The sequence below is a fragment of the Ornithorhynchus anatinus genome, chromosome 1 (genome assembly GCF_004115215.2).
Source record: "Ornithorhynchus anatinus isolate Pmale09 chromosome 1, mOrnAna1.pri.v4, whole genome shotgun sequence".
Taxonomy (NCBI): Eukaryota; Metazoa; Chordata; class Mammalia; order Monotremata; family Ornithorhynchidae; genus Ornithorhynchus; species Ornithorhynchus anatinus.
In genome coordinates this window covers 83,863,007-83,878,667 of record NC_041728.1, presented here as the reverse complement: position 1 = coordinate 83,878,667, position 15,661 = coordinate 83,863,007, and the positions used below count along the sequence as shown (strand labels likewise).

Here is a 15,661-nt window from a genome sequence, read left to right as displayed (position 1 = left end):
ATAATGTCTCAAAATATTTGCCTCACCTATTTTTCTTTTTAATATTTTACACGAAGGAGGGAGGATGGTTACTAATCCTTTCATCATTTTAATTCTGTTTAACATTTTAAATGCATCTTTTCATTTAAACTGTTCCTTCATCCCATCAATAAGTAAAAAGAGGGAGACACAAATCCAGGCATTTTTGAATCCAACAAAATGAAAAGCTTCAGCAATCACAACTAAATACTACAGAAACAATTCAAGTTCTTCACAAAGCTAAGAAGGATTATATTTCACAACACTATCTCTGAGGAGAATTCTTAGGTTTATAATATGTACTAAAATGCCTTTTCTATGCCACGCATCTCTAGGTATAGTCTGCATTGAAAATCATTGAAAGCATTAGAAAAAAATAGGTTTACTATTAAATAGAAAAACACTCATAAAATTAAATAGAAATTCCTGAAAATATGTGATCATAACATCCTTTATATTAGTGAAAACATAGTTTATGTTAATGATGATGATTACCAAAGATGAAGAATATATAAAAATTGGTGTCTTTGCTAGCTCAGGGATAGAATCCTTTTTGAAACATGGCACCTTTGAATCATGTTGTCTTTTTTTCTTTTACATAATAGAAGAATTACATCCCATTTTGAATGAATAGGTTGGAATATAAACAAAATCATTTATAATAGCACTGACAGACAACAATGGATACAACAGTCGAGCAATGGTCCCTTCAGCTACTTCACTGAACCCTGCACATGAGAGCATACTGAAGGCTCACTGAGCTTTTTCTTGGGTTAATGATACTGGACCCGAAATGAAAAGGAAAAAGCAGTACCCAGGAGAAACTGTATTCGCTCACACCAAACACCAAAGCCGACAATGAATGAACAGACAGGTAGAAGATTCACATGGAACAAGACTGATAAAGACTGCCAAAAATGATGACAAGAAATTAAGAAAGTCTTTATTTTATACCTTTCTCGTTCTGGTGAATGCAAACTAGTATCTGGTCTCAAGCAGTTGGTACTAGCACTCCTAGCCCTGTCAAGGGAGGGCTGCAGTTCACTAGTGCCAGTGCAATGCATCCAATGGTACAAGAGAAAGAAAAAGAAAACAAAGAAAGGAATATCGTGTTAGATATTAAATCATAAAATAATGCTTTCCTTACACAAGATGCAGAATCATCATGGGCTAATTGATAAAGGATGTAAAAAGAGACGACTGGATGACCTTGTTTAGAAAACGAAACTAAACAAAGATTATGCTTGAACTGCTTTGCATAATTGTTCAAAGTATTGTGGACTGAAAATGAGAATAAAAAATACCTACTCATGGAAAACTGTAAGGGTAGCAATAAAGCAAAATATCAACCCCTTTTATAGAAAAAAGAAATGCTACTCCAAAACAAAATGAAGGGCAATCCAGAGGATCATGAATTATGCAACTGAACTAATATGGCCATCAAGCCACATTAGACATCAGACATGGAAAAAAAGCAGTTCCACTTGATCTTACCTAACCAATAACTCATCTGGAAAACTCAGGAGTTATGAATTTAAGCCCATCACAAAAAGGTATATGTCCTGTCTAATCACTAAGCTGGTCTTGGCAAATGCAGACAATATTGTGCTTTATAAATTAAAATGATTTCAAATAATACAAATTAAATCTCACATTCAAAATCAAACAATTGACACACATAAAATTAAATTACAAATAAGGGGTAACTAAAATATCTGGAATTAGGGGTTAGTGGAATTCTAGAGATTGTACAGTTTATGGTAAAAATCATTTCTATGTAATTTTACTGTAATTATGGAATATTTCTTTTTTCAACATTCAAATGTAATGGAAAGCTTTCCATTCCTTGGAAGGACTCAGCTAACTGGGACTCAGTGCTTCATCTCTTACTTTCAAATATTCCAATTAGTACCATTCTCTAGCAATTAATTACATCTTGGGTGGTAATATTTTATGTTGCCTAAAAGAATGGTGGAATAGTCAACAGACAAATGTAGGAAACATTTAAAAAATATGAAGGAAACGTTATGTAAATTTGAATTAAGCTTCAGTGTTACAGCTGGTTTGTCAAGGTGTAAATAAAAGATGGTGGAGGTCCTCTTTTTTTGAGTGGAATTATTGATAGGAAAATAGAATGATTGAGATGAGTAACTGCATACTATCACTTTGTATAAAATTAAGCTAACAATATCTTAGTTGCCTAATAGTCTCCTCTGAATTGCAAGCTATTTCTAAATCAGATTTGGATTTAAATTGGTCTTTAAAATTAATCCAGAACTTTAATTCCTTTTGGATCATGGTTTTAATTCTCTGTAGCCCGGAGAGCAAAGTGCTATCGTTAATTTACTATTGACCTAGTTATCTCTTTTAAAGACTGAAAAGTACCTTAAAAGTTACAGTTGGCAGTTCACGAAAAGTTCATCTTATATAGTGGGGAGAGAAGTGACATTAGGAAAAGGGTGAGGAGAAAAAGACTGTACATTCCTCATGAGACGTATCATGGCTTAGTAGAAAAAGGATGGGCCTGGGAGTCAGAGGAACTGGGTTCTAATCCCAATTTCTCCACAAGTCAGCTGTGTCATATAGAGCAAGTCATTGAATTTCCCTGCGGCTCAGTTATCTCATTGGTAAAATGTGAATTAGGACTGTGAGCTTCCACGTGGGACATGGACTGTGTACAACATGATTAGCTTGAATCTATTCCAGTGTTTAGTACAGTTTCTGGTACATAGAAGTGCTTTGTCTCTAGATTGTAAGCTTGTTGTGGGCAGGGAATTCTGTTGTACGGTATTCTCCCAAGCACTTAGTACAGTGTTATACTCAAATGAGCATAAATATAATTGATTTCTTGATTAACAAATACCATTAAAAAACTAAACAGAGAAACCTTCTCTACTAGATAGTAAACTCCATGAGAAAATAGATCGTTTCTGGCAACTCTACTGTACTCTCCCAAGGACTCAGTACAGTACTCCGGACACAGTGCTTAATAAATACCACTGATTGTTTGGTTGGGAGTGAGGAATCCAAACCGTGTCCTCTCCCTGACTTTCCCATCACTGTAGATGGCGCCACCATTCTTCTCATCTCACAAGCCTATGAGTTGGGCGTTATCCTTGATTCCTCTCTCTAACTCAACCCACATAATCAATCTGTCCCCGAATCCTGTCGGTCCCACCTTCACAGCATCGCTAAAATCTGCCTTTTCCTCTTCATCCAAACTACTACCATGTTATAAATCACTCATCTTATCCTGCCTGTATTACTGCATCAGCCTCCCTGCTGACCTCCCAACCTTCTGCCTCTCCCCAATCCAGTCCATACTTCACTCTTCTGCCCAGATCATCTTGCTACAGAAACGTTCAGGACATGTCAGCCCCCCCTTCAAAAATCTCCACTGGATGCCTATCCACCTCCGTATCCAACAAAAACTTCTCAGCATTGGCTTTAAAGCACTCCATCACCTTGACCCATCTAACTCACCCCGATTCTCCATATACCCAGCCTGCACAATTTGCTCCTCTGGTGCTAACCTTCTCACTGTGCCTCGATCTCACCTGTCTCACCCCGATCCCTAAACCACATCCTGCCCCTGGCCTGGAATTCCCTCCCTCCTCCAATCTGCCAGACAATTACTCTCCCCCTTCCCGCCATTCAAAGCCTTATTGAAGGCACATCACCTCCAAGAGGGCTTCCCAGACTAACCCCCACTTTTCCTCATCTCCCACGCCCTTCTGCGTTGATCTGACTTGCTCTCTTTGCTCTCCCCCACCACATTCCAGCCCCACAGCACTTATGTATATATATATGCAATTTTACTTATTTGTATTTACATCGCTTTATCTGTATTGATATCTGTCTCCCCACCTTTAGATTGTGAGCTCATTGTGGGCAGAGATTGTCAGTCTTTATTGTATAGTGTACTTTTCCAAGTGCTTAGTACAGTGTTCTGTACACAGTAAGCATTTAATAATTAAGACAATGAATGAACGGGGGGCGGGGCACTTTCTCAACTTTAAAGTCTCTTGGACCTGCAACTTTTGATTTGAATCACAAGTCAAAAGTCTGGTAACTGGACTGGAAACCAGGCTTGGATGTGAGTTAGAGCTATAAATGAGAATTAGTGGAAAAGCAAGCAGACAGAAAAGTAAGAAACATCATGGCCTAATGGAAAGAGCATGAACTTGGGAGGCAGAGGACCTGAATTCTAATCCTGTCTTTGCCACTTGCCTCTTGTGTGACCCTGGCAAGTCACTTAACTTCTCTGCACCACAAATTTCCTCATATGTAAGCTGGGGATTCAATAACTGTTCTCCTTCATATGTAGACTGTGAACACTGACTGGGACAGAAGTTGTTACACTGACTGGGACAGAAGTTGTGTCTGACCTACCACTTTGCATTTATCCCACTACTTAGTACAGTGCTTAACAAATACCACAGTTATCATTACAGCCCTTCCACATGACTGCTGCATGACCTTGGGCAAGTCATTTAACTTTCTTGTGCCTCAGTTTCCTCATCTGTGATACTGGGATTAAATATTTGTTTTTCCTCTGTATTCTTTTATGGTATTAGTTCAAAGCTTGTTATATGCCAATCACTGTTCTAAGTGCTGGGACAGGTACAAGTTAATCAGGTTGGACACAGTTTATAACCTACATGGAGCTCACAGCCTTAATCTCCATTTTACAGATGAGGAAACTGAGTCTAAGAGAAGTGAAGTGACTTGTCCAAGATCACGATGCAGATGAGTGTCAGAGCCGGAGTTAGACCCTAGGTCTTTCTGATTCCCAGGCCCTTCCATTAGACCATGCTGCTTTTCTCTTAGACTGCAAGCCCCATGTGCAACAGGGCCTGTGTCTGATCTGACTGTACTGTATTTATGCAGTGCTTCAGACTGTGTCTGGCAAAAGCAAGCCCTAAGCAAATACCACAATTATTAGTATTATCATTGTCACAATCATAAACCACTAGAAAATTATCCACATCACCCACAGAAACACTGCTTTTGCTTTTATTCAACTACTTATTTAATGGTAGATCCAAATGAGTAGGGATGTATTTCATGATACATTTCAAGACAATCTAACAATTTTTCATTTTCCTAGTTCTAGGATCTATATTTACAAAAAAGGCTTATAGAGGTGAAATAAAAATATTTTCTAGTCGTGATGCTTGCCACCCCAAGCAGTAGTGAACAATGGTGAGAGGGCACTGTATGAGATGGCGAAAGAGGAGGACACGAGATCAGCCTGGTGTCTGGGGAAGAGTCTGGTACATCACTGTGGAATTCTGGGCTAGGCTAGGACCCATATGCTGCCAGCAGAGAGCGACATATGGCGTCGTCATTTCGATTCCACCTCCGATCCTGCCATATCTGAAGCAAAGTGCACTCTGAGCACCCAGTCCAGGGCTTGGGAGCAGAGCAAAAATGGAAGAGGCAGGGAGTGATCTGCAGGTGACAAAGAAATAGCAGGGGCTGGGCCTGTGAGATTGATAAGTCTATATCATTTGATAATTAGTTTGAGAAGTCTCCAATATCTTGAGCAGAAATAGTTTTAATCTGTTTAAAATACATTTGTTAGTCATCTCTATTGAGTGCTTACTATATTCAAAGAACTATATTAAGTGCATGGGAGAGTACAATATAACATAGACACATTCCCTACCCACGATGCGCTTCCACTCTAGAGGGGAGGCAGACATTAACATAAATAAATGAATTACAGATATGTAGATAGGTTCTGTGTGGCTGGGAGGGGAGATGAACAAAGGGAGCATATCTGGGTGATGCACAAAGGAGTGGGAGAAGAGGAAAGGAAGGCTTAGTCAGGGAAGGTCTCTTGGAGGAGATGTGCTACTTATTGGAAAATAAGGCTTCTAAAGAGGGAGAGTCTGTTGTATATGAAGAGGGAGGACATTCCAGGCCAGAAGCAGGACATGACCAAGAAGTCGGCGGTGAGATAGACAAGATTGAGGTAGGGAGCAGTCTAGTGGATACAGCAGAGGTCTGGAAGTCAGTGGGACCTGGGTTCTAATTCTGGGTACTCCACCTGTCTGCTGTGTGACCTTGAGCAAGTGAATTAACTTCTCCATGCCTCAGTTCCCTCATCTGTAAAAGAGGGATTAAGATTGTGAGCTCTATGTGGGGTAGGAACTGCATTTAACCAGATTATCTAGTGTCTACCCAGCGCTTACAACAGTTAAGCACTTAACAAATACCATTATCATTATTAAGGACTTTCTAACAAATTATCTTATTTTACCTTTATAACCAACCACCTTAAGAAATAGCCCCATTTTACAGGTAAGGAAACGAAGGTACAGAGAAGTTAAGTACTTGCCCAAAGTCACATAGTAGAATTAGGGCTAAAACCAAGAAGACCTCCTAAAACAATTGGGGACTTGGGACTGAGAACTGATCAATACGAATATTAGTTCCGCATGCCCTACCTTGTCAGCATTATGTTTTTGGAATAGGAGTGATGATTTAGATATGTGGCTCAGGCGGGTTATGCACTGTTACTGAAGATTGGGATAACTGATAGCAAAAGAGAAATTACTGGTGTCTTTTTTTAAAAAAAATTGCTTCCTCTGTTTCCCTTGTAACCATTATAAAAGCAATGATACTTTAGAAGCAGGATCAGTGCAATGAGGAATCAGTGATTTTTACTCCATAATTTATTTCCTAAAATTAAAGGCAGGCATGGTGTACCAGAGGGATCCAAAATTTATTACTAAATCAGGAATGTAAAGTTAAGATTCTGGAATTAGCATAAATCCTGCCAACAATGTATATAAAACATAATGTAGATAAATTAATATTAAACAAGATTTCCCTAATATGGGTTATTGATCCTTAACTTTGATACAGTAAACAGAAAATTAATAGATACTAGCTGCTTCAATAGTCTATCAAAATGAAATTCTTAATATAATTTAGCAGTATCTATCACATTCCTTGCATTGTAACTGCAGAGAAAAGATAGCAGTTCCCTGTTCAGTTTTAGTGTTCCTAGTTTTTAATATAAAGTAGGTTAACTACCCTGCATACTTTTATAAAATGAACATATTAAATACTTTTCAAGATTAAGAGAACAAGAGTAACGATTCAGTGAAAAATATTTCAGTAAGATTAAAATTTATATTTTGCAAGAAATGGGCTATTTCTCTTTGAGAAATAATCCCATGATCATTTTGTAGTTTGTTCAAGCAGTGTTGTGAATAAAACATTTTTAATTCAGTTAATGACAAAATTTATATTTAGAAATCCCTAAATCTTCCATTCTCTAGATTCAATAATCCCTATTTTGCTTGCTTTTTCTTCATAGATTTTCTAGTTTGTTTTTCCAGTCCTTTAGTCATCATGGTGACTCTTTAAACATTAGTTATGAATTCCAAAATTTGACATAGTGCAAGAGCCTTCCCTCTATATCATTGTGCACATTGCAGGGCTTGCATAAAGTAGTACAAAAACTGAGGGAATATGTTGGAGTTTTCCTCCTCTTTCCTACATGCCCAGAGATCACCCTTCTGGGCTGACAGAAACAAACCTGAATTTGCCAACACTTCGTTTGTACTTTCTATTATCTTTTACGATCATCACTTAGCAATGTTTAAAAGAAAGCTTTCAATCATCATTGAGCTCATTTAGCATTTAGGATGGTTTGAGATGTTAGCATTTGAGTTTTAATTTCACATTATGGAGTACATTAAAAATTACACACACACACACACATACACGCAGAGAGAGAAACACAGGACAGGGACTTAAATTGAAAGAAAATTTTAAAAAAAATGTAATCATAAGAGGCAAAATTATATGGCCAAACAATGAAAGACCAGGCCACTTGTGACTAGATAGGCAGTATCTAGCATATTACTTGCATTGTAACTGCAGAGAAAAGATGGCAATTCCCCATTCAGTTCTACAGTCTCTAGTTTTTAATACAAAGCAGGTTAACTAGCCTGCTTACCTTTAGAACATGAATACATTTAATAAATACTTTTCCAAGATTAAAAGAACAAGAGTAATGATTAATTGGGAACTGTGATTTACCCATCTGCAATATTTTCTACCACTAAAGGAATGAGAAGTATACAATATGAAGAACTTCACCACAGACAGTCATTGTTATCAAATTCCTGTATTTACCTGGTGGTATGTAGGCACTCTGCACTTCGTCCTCGTTTTGCTCTGGGCAGCATAAGAAGCTCACTGTACAGACAGGATGGATGTTGAGTGAAACAGATAAAAATCATGATGCATTAGATGACATGGATTGTGTCAGTGATGTAGCAATGAAAGCATAAAAAAGGGAAAGAAACCAGATAGTCTGCACTGGCATATTTTCTTGACAGTGTTAAAACAAACAAAAAAGTGACAGTATTTTGGCAAATTAAACAAGGAGGTCACAAAATTCATATTCCACACCAAAGCTTGTTAATCACTCAATTGGGTACTTCTTAAAATTATAATTTTTTTATCTGAATACTGGAAAGCAAATAATGCTTGAGATAGTTTTATTTTAATTGAGATGTTAACAGTTTTGGAAGTGAAGTGAATGAAAATTTATTCATGGAAATACAAAGGAAAATAATTGCAGATCTGACTTTATGTCAGAACATAATTTTTTACTATGTCCCCATAAACCCATGATCATTGTTGCTTTTTTATTAATCTCCAAGAGATCAACAACTGGTGAGGGTCAAACCATGCATAATAAAAAGGATGTATGACATCTTTCTTCAATGTAATTAAATTACCCTTCTTAACATATCAGTCAAACCTACATAAAATAATTATTTGACCAACAGGGAAAATACAATATTTCTTTCATTTCTCAGCCACCAACAATAATATGGAAATTAATAGGGAACAATCAGAATCTCAAGTGGAGAACAGAAATTTTGTTCACATTAGTCCACCCACCTAAACCTGTTGGAGTTGTGAGGAAGCTGAACACTGTTCCTTGTAGGTAGCAGTGAAGTATTAGTCTTACTATTTTGTTTTTAGAATTTTGAATCTCCAGTGGTTTTTTCACCTGTGACTCTTTGTCCCTTTTCTCAGTCACACTCTGTTTAGAGTACGACCAGGGACCATTTCTGAAGCAACCTCCAGGGAGCCCCCCCATAGCCCATTGCATGCACAGTGCTTCACCCACTGTACCATATAATGGATCTTATAATAACATGCACTCTTTTCACCATCTACAAGCTTTAGATCAAGCCTCCAAGATTCTTCTAGAAAGATACATGCTTTTAGACCCTCCTCATTTATGCAAATGTGCAATTCAAAATTTTAGAAAATATTAGAGAATTATGGAAGATTGGAGAGTACGTGTAAAACATCATTATATTTTCATAAAAGTACACCCTCAAAAAATGTCCATGTAAATAACAAAGTAGAAATGCCCAAATTGCTTGACTCCTTAATCAATATGTGGAAAATCTGGACAAAATCTTGTGTTCTCTGAAGAGAAAGATAATTACATAACAGAAAATCATTCTTTATTTTGCCTGAAATTTAACTGCTTTTATATGATCCAGATTACCCCAATTCTTTACCTACTCTCTGCTTGAAGTTATATGCTTTGGAAACTTCATTAATTTTTTTCAGGTGAGATATCATCATATGTCAACAATACCTATTAGCTATGCACTGAAGTTCTTTTGTTTCAAATTACTATAAAAATATTAATTCTAAGTAATGATAAATTACTAAGGGACAACATTTGATGCCCAAATGGTGCTTTTTATTTAATCATAAACTAGAGCTCAAGTCTCAGTTTCCTGGTTTGCACCATAAAACTTATATTATCCATAAGAGGCTTTTACTCCTTGAATTTCTTACCTAAGTGGCATGAATGATTCTTAGATGAAGGTGAAGAAGCAAACATGATAGTCTGATATGTTAAGTGCCTTTTAGTTCTCTACCTTTTTTTTATGGTATATGATAAGATATTATGTGACAGGCACTGTACTAAGCACTGGGTAGATACAAGTTGGACACAGTGCATGTCTCACATGGGGGTCACAGTCTTAATCCTCATTTTACAAATGAGGTAACTGAGGCACAGAGAAATGAAGTGACTTGCCGAAGATCACAGAGAAGGCTTGTGGTGGAGTCCAGGATTAGAACCCAGGTCCTTCTCATTTCCAGGCCCATTCTTTATCTACCAGGTCATGCTGCTTTCACCCTAAATTATTTTAGTTTTTCAAATTAGAATCATTACAAAATTTTAGTTTACATCTATCGATAGCATATATTGCATCACAAAAGATAATTAATATTATTTGCTTTCTAAATGTATCCATGAATAATTAAAAATGGATTGCATAGGGTAAATCTTTTCTGTTACATTGCAGGGCATATTGCAACTGAAATGTTCACATTTATTTTTAGCTATATTACAGATTGTAATTCAAATTACTCTATCATGTATATGATTCTTATGTTCAGTGATAGAATGTGAGGAGAAAAATAAGTAAAAAACCTTCAAAAATATTAACTGCCATAAGAAAGCAGATACTTAAAAAGCTTATGCACAAGATAATGGAAATAATTTGTGGTTAAATTATATTTGTGTGTCAGAAAGAACAAATACTAAAAGTATTGTATCCCAAGTATTCCAAGCCAAGTGAAAGTGAAATACTGAATTTTCAATTGAATCTGATGGTGTTAATCAGCCTAAACCATTCAAGCTAAAAAAATGATTCAATTTTCTGTAAGTTCCATGTGGGCAGGGAACATGTGTACTCTCACGTTATATTCTTCCCAAGCTCTTAGTACAGTGCTCTGCACACAGTAAGCACTCAATAAATACAATTGATAGACTGATTTAACCAGGATCATTTTGGGGGTCCACTCTTTGAGAAGTGACCTAAAGTTTCCTCATACTATTCTAGAAGCAAAAAAACTCCCAAATGAAATTCTGTTTTCCACAGGAACCTAAGTATAACAACTAGACTAAACATTTTTTCCCTCTGTTTTCCCAGCTGCAAAAAGCTCAATGAATTTTTCCAGGAGTAATTGCTAAAAGTGAGAAAGTTTCTTTTTAGATGGAAAATTATCCCATAAAAGAATGTTTTGGTCTTCAAAGGACATTCAGACTAAGTGGATATAAGAAAATTCTGACCTTAATATTCAATAATAGAGACTAGGGAGAAAACAGCTAGTTGCAGGATCCATGATGTTAACTGAACTACTTCCTATGAATAAATTATCATTTCACTGAAATGGCTTCTGTTTTTCAATTATAGAACTACAAACACCCAATCAAAGAGAGATATTTCTACTGGAAAATTACTTTGAGATAATTAAGATGAAATGGTACCTTTCTTGTTCTGACAAATACTGATCATCCATGTCTCTGGACCTGTCGTCTACTGGACTTCGAGAGGCATCATGGTGTCTTGTTGGAGAACGTGATCTTCTCATTTGATGAATTTCATCTAAACTCCTAAAAGTAAGTTCACATATATTATATCCATGCTTCCATCAGTACTTAACTTTTTATATTTCAAAAGGCATACAATATAATAGGAAAGCAGGATGCTTGTCAGCAGTTATGTTTTACATCATTTGACAAGGTGCTGGTTTTTTAACAAAATGATTGGTTTAAGTATGATAGCAGTGTATAATTATTGTGCAGTTTGATTAGCCCATTTTCCATCTCTTCAAATACATTATGAATCTTCTTTGAAAAGACTCTGCATTTGATTTGTAAACTCCTTGAGGGGAAGAATCCTCTTGACCAAATCTGTTGCATTATATGCTCTCCTATATTACATTATAGGGCTCTGCATATGGTCAGTGCTCAATTGATTGACTGATTAAGAGGATACCGGGGCTAGTTAAGGATTGAGAAGATAGGGTTTGAGGTGTGGTGAAGCCTGAAATTCCCTCAGCTTCAACAAATACCTCTTTGCAGATGACCCCAAATAAAACTCTCTAGTCCTGCTCTCTCTCCTCTGAAATCTCACATTTCCTCCTGCCTCCATGTCATCACTAAATATATGTCCCAATGGCACCTCACGCTCAATATGTCCAAAATTGAATTCCTCTTATTCAATCAATCAATCAATTAATCAATGGTATTTATCTTCTCCAAAATCTTCTCCTACACCTAACTTTCCCATTAGGCCTAGAGAAACAGTGCAACTTGCCTTTTGAATTACTTGGGGCAAGTTACTTAACTTCTCTGTGATTCAGTTTCCTCATCTGTAAATATGGGATAAAATATTTGTTCTCCCTCCTTCTTAGACTGTGGGCCTCATTTGGGAAAGGGATGTCTGATTCAATTCAATTCAATCATATTTATTAAGTGCTTTTCTGTGCATGGAGCACTGTACTAAGCACTTGGGAAAGTACAGTACAACAATAGAGAGTGACAATACTTGCCCACAACAAGTTCACAGTCTGGAGGTGGGGAGACAGACATCAATACAAATAAACAGACAACAATACAAATAAATAAATTACAAATATATACAGAAGTGCTGTGGGGCTGTGTGGGGGTGGAGAGCAAAAGTAGTAAGTCAGGGCGATACAGAAGGGAGTGGGAGATGGGGAAAAGTAGGTAGGGCTTGGAGGAGAATCTAATTTTTTTATATTTATAGTCTACTTAGCACAGTTCTTGACACACTTAACAAATGACAATATTATTATCACAGTCCAACAGCATTATTATCCTAAGTCTTGGAAATATTCTTGACAATAATTGTGGTATTTGTTAAGCAGTTACTATGCACTATGCTAAGCACTGGGGAAGATACCAGATAATCAGGTCCCCCATGGGGGTCATGGTCTAAGTAGGAAGAAAACAGGCATTGAATCTCCACTGTGCAGATGAGGCAACTGAGGCACAGAGAAGTTAAGTGCCTTACCCAAAGTCATGCCCAATGTGATTAGAACCCAGGTCCTCTAACTCCCACGTCTATGTACTTCTCACTAGGCCAGACTTCATAAAATCATATCTCCTCCATGTTAAGAACTAACTTACACGTGTATCTCCTTCTTCTTCCTTCTCCACATAAATTATTTTTGTGTCTGTCTTCCCCACTAGTTGTTTAAGCTCTACCATGTCTACTAATTCTAAGGTCCTTTTCTCTGCACACATAAGCACTTATAATGCTATTTGAAATGCTATTTGATGGATTGATTAAAATTAGGAAGGATTGAAGCAGGAATGGCTTTATCTCACCTACATCAGTTTGGTTATTAACTTGAGGCTTATCCTTTGCTAATTTAGGCTATAAAAGAATTCCCTGGGAAAGGCATCTTTAAAAATTGTATTTGGCCCATAGAGACATAGACAGAGCTGGGGGCATTGGTAATGAAATCACAAAGGAAAATTACACTCAACAATTGTAATGTAAGTAAACTCTCTCCCTTTCAAGGACATTTCTTGGAAGATAAATTGAGCAACACAGAGAATAAGCCTCTTAATAACACTGTTACCTTCAACAAAGGTATTTAGAAAAAAAAGTTAAATATTGCCCATGATTTATGTGGATTATTTATTTTCACTCATTTAAAAACTTGATCTGTTTTCTCCAGATGGCAATATAAACAGTTTTTGGATCATGTTTATCATGAAGGGCATTTGACATGCTACATAGCTTACCTCTGTAATGGCACATTTGGTAAACGGGAACGGGGCCTGCCCTGATCGTCACCACGGTGAGGAGATACAGATCGTGAGCGGTGATGAGTGGCTCTTTGCTGTTCTGGCACAGTTAATGTTGCGGATTTGCTTTCTCTAGTATTAGACCTAAAACCGACTGACAGAAGCACAACAGAACGTAGTCAGACAGTCATAAACAGTAGGAGAAAGCAATTTGATGGAAAGAGGCTTGAAATAATAGCCATTTACCTACTGAAGACTAGTGCCATGCAATTAGAATCATATTAGCATTTCCTTCAGAGCAAGTATATATACATATATATGTAGATATGTATATATACTTATATGCAACCTAATATAACATGAACATGCACAAGAGCAGATTAGAATTCAGTGATCTATAATTTTTTTTTCATAGAGCTTGGACATGATATGATAGTCGAAATTTCAAACATTATGATTTGCTAGAGATCATTTCAAAAATTATAGTTAAGCAATACGAAACTAACCCAGTCCATGTACGTACCTCAGATCTCTACAGAATTTTCATTTCACATCATTTATTAAATCACCCTACTATAACTAAAACAACAAAGACATTTTCTCTGGATCAGAGAGTGTTGGCTTTTGGAAAAAGAACAAGAACTATTACAAAAAGAAAGATACTATCAGACTCCAAGGAATTGCTGTCTTGCTACTCAAGAAAGAAGAGACTTACAAATCTTTGGAGGATTTACAGCCTCTTTATCCTCTGCCCAGTATGTTACAAATCTCCTTACATGGGAAATACCCTAAAACATGCAGACTTTTTTGGGCATGGATCCAAGGTGAATTAGAGCTGGTAAAGTGGATTCATGCAGAAGCTATATCATCAGCATGGTTTTTGCGCTTGTTCTGCTGTGACATCGTAACAGTGTAGGAGAATCAATAACATCTTATATTAATGGAGCAGGGAAGAGTTTTGTGATTCTCTATTTGCTTTGACAGGTCACTTATCTTCCTTTTCCTCCCTTACCCAGTGGAGTATTAGTGTACCTCAGGAGCCTCAGATTGGAGGTTTAGGATTAATACTGTCATTACTTCTACTAATTGTTAAATTATAGCTTCTAATAATTGTAATAAAATTATAGCAATGCAGTTTTTACAAATATTTTAGATGTTCCATTTTACTTTTAAAGATTGCAATAAAGCAAATGATTATGTTAATTGCAATTTCTACCTTTTCAAAGGGAGGAACCTGAAAGGTTAAAGTCACTGAGATTTTGCTTGAATTAAGTTAATCATTTTGGTTGACTCTACTCTATAATTTCAATTATAGTTATATTTCAATGTAAAATTTGATGTAATAGTTCTTTCTCCTATTTTCAGATAAATAAAGTTTATCTGGGATAAACAAACAACATTTTGTGGCAAAAGAAAAAGTGAAATGGAGTTCTAGCACTTTTTAATGCAAGGGCTGGACCACGTCTTGATATTTCTGTCCTTTCATAGAGGGATGATCATTTAATTAATGCTTTTTGATTCCTTTTCACAGTTCTACTAGTCTACTGACAAAAGATGAGTTATGCTATTCTTCTAAAATTACTTTGACCTACCTGCATAATCCTATTTGGTATATTCGTAAAATGCATTTTAATCTCACATTAAGTTCATGTAGCAACTTTATCACTTTTACTAGTTTCAGCAGTCTCAACAAATTACCCATTTTGTGTTTCAAATTACCATTACTGTGACATAATTTTATAAACATATAAGACAATTTATAATTGCCTATTATTTTACTTGGCCAAGCATTTGTTATGGAAACTGTAGTTAAGAATCCAGTCGGACAACTGGCTCTTGCTTTCTGATGAGTTTCTGCTTTCTTTGTAAAGAAAGGGAAGGGGAGATTGGGGAAAGGAGGGCAGGCAGTCTCTCTACATTGAATAAAGCTGTAGAGTTTACAAGAGGATACATTCAGTTGGGTACCATACTCAGTAACTATATATGGGATAAGAGACTGGGTAATACTAA

General features: G+C 36.5%; 1 protein-coding gene across 25 annotated transcripts in view; it reads right to left on the bottom strand.

The window, feature by feature from the left end:
- The window catches only part of RIMS1 (regulating synaptic membrane exocytosis 1), a 531,371-nt gene that overhangs the window by 181,178 nt on the left and 334,532 nt on the right, over positions 1-15,661 (bottom strand). For 20 of the 25 annotated variants that reach the window (XM_029064002.2, XM_029063826.2, XM_039912344.1 and 17 more), the window contains 4 exons: positions 13,649-13,805; positions 11,357-11,482; positions 8,176-8,238; positions 973-1,062 (listed from right to left, as the gene is read on the bottom strand). In XM_029064002.2, coding sequence (XP_028919835.1) covers positions 973-1,062; positions 8,176-8,238; positions 11,357-11,482; positions 13,649-13,805 — 436 coding nt within the window. The remainder of the gene's footprint in view (positions 1-972; positions 1,063-8,175; positions 8,239-11,356; positions 11,483-13,648; positions 13,806-15,661) is intronic. The other 5 variants (XM_039912326.1, XM_039912328.1, XM_039912348.1 and 2 more) reach the window with 1 other exon arrangement.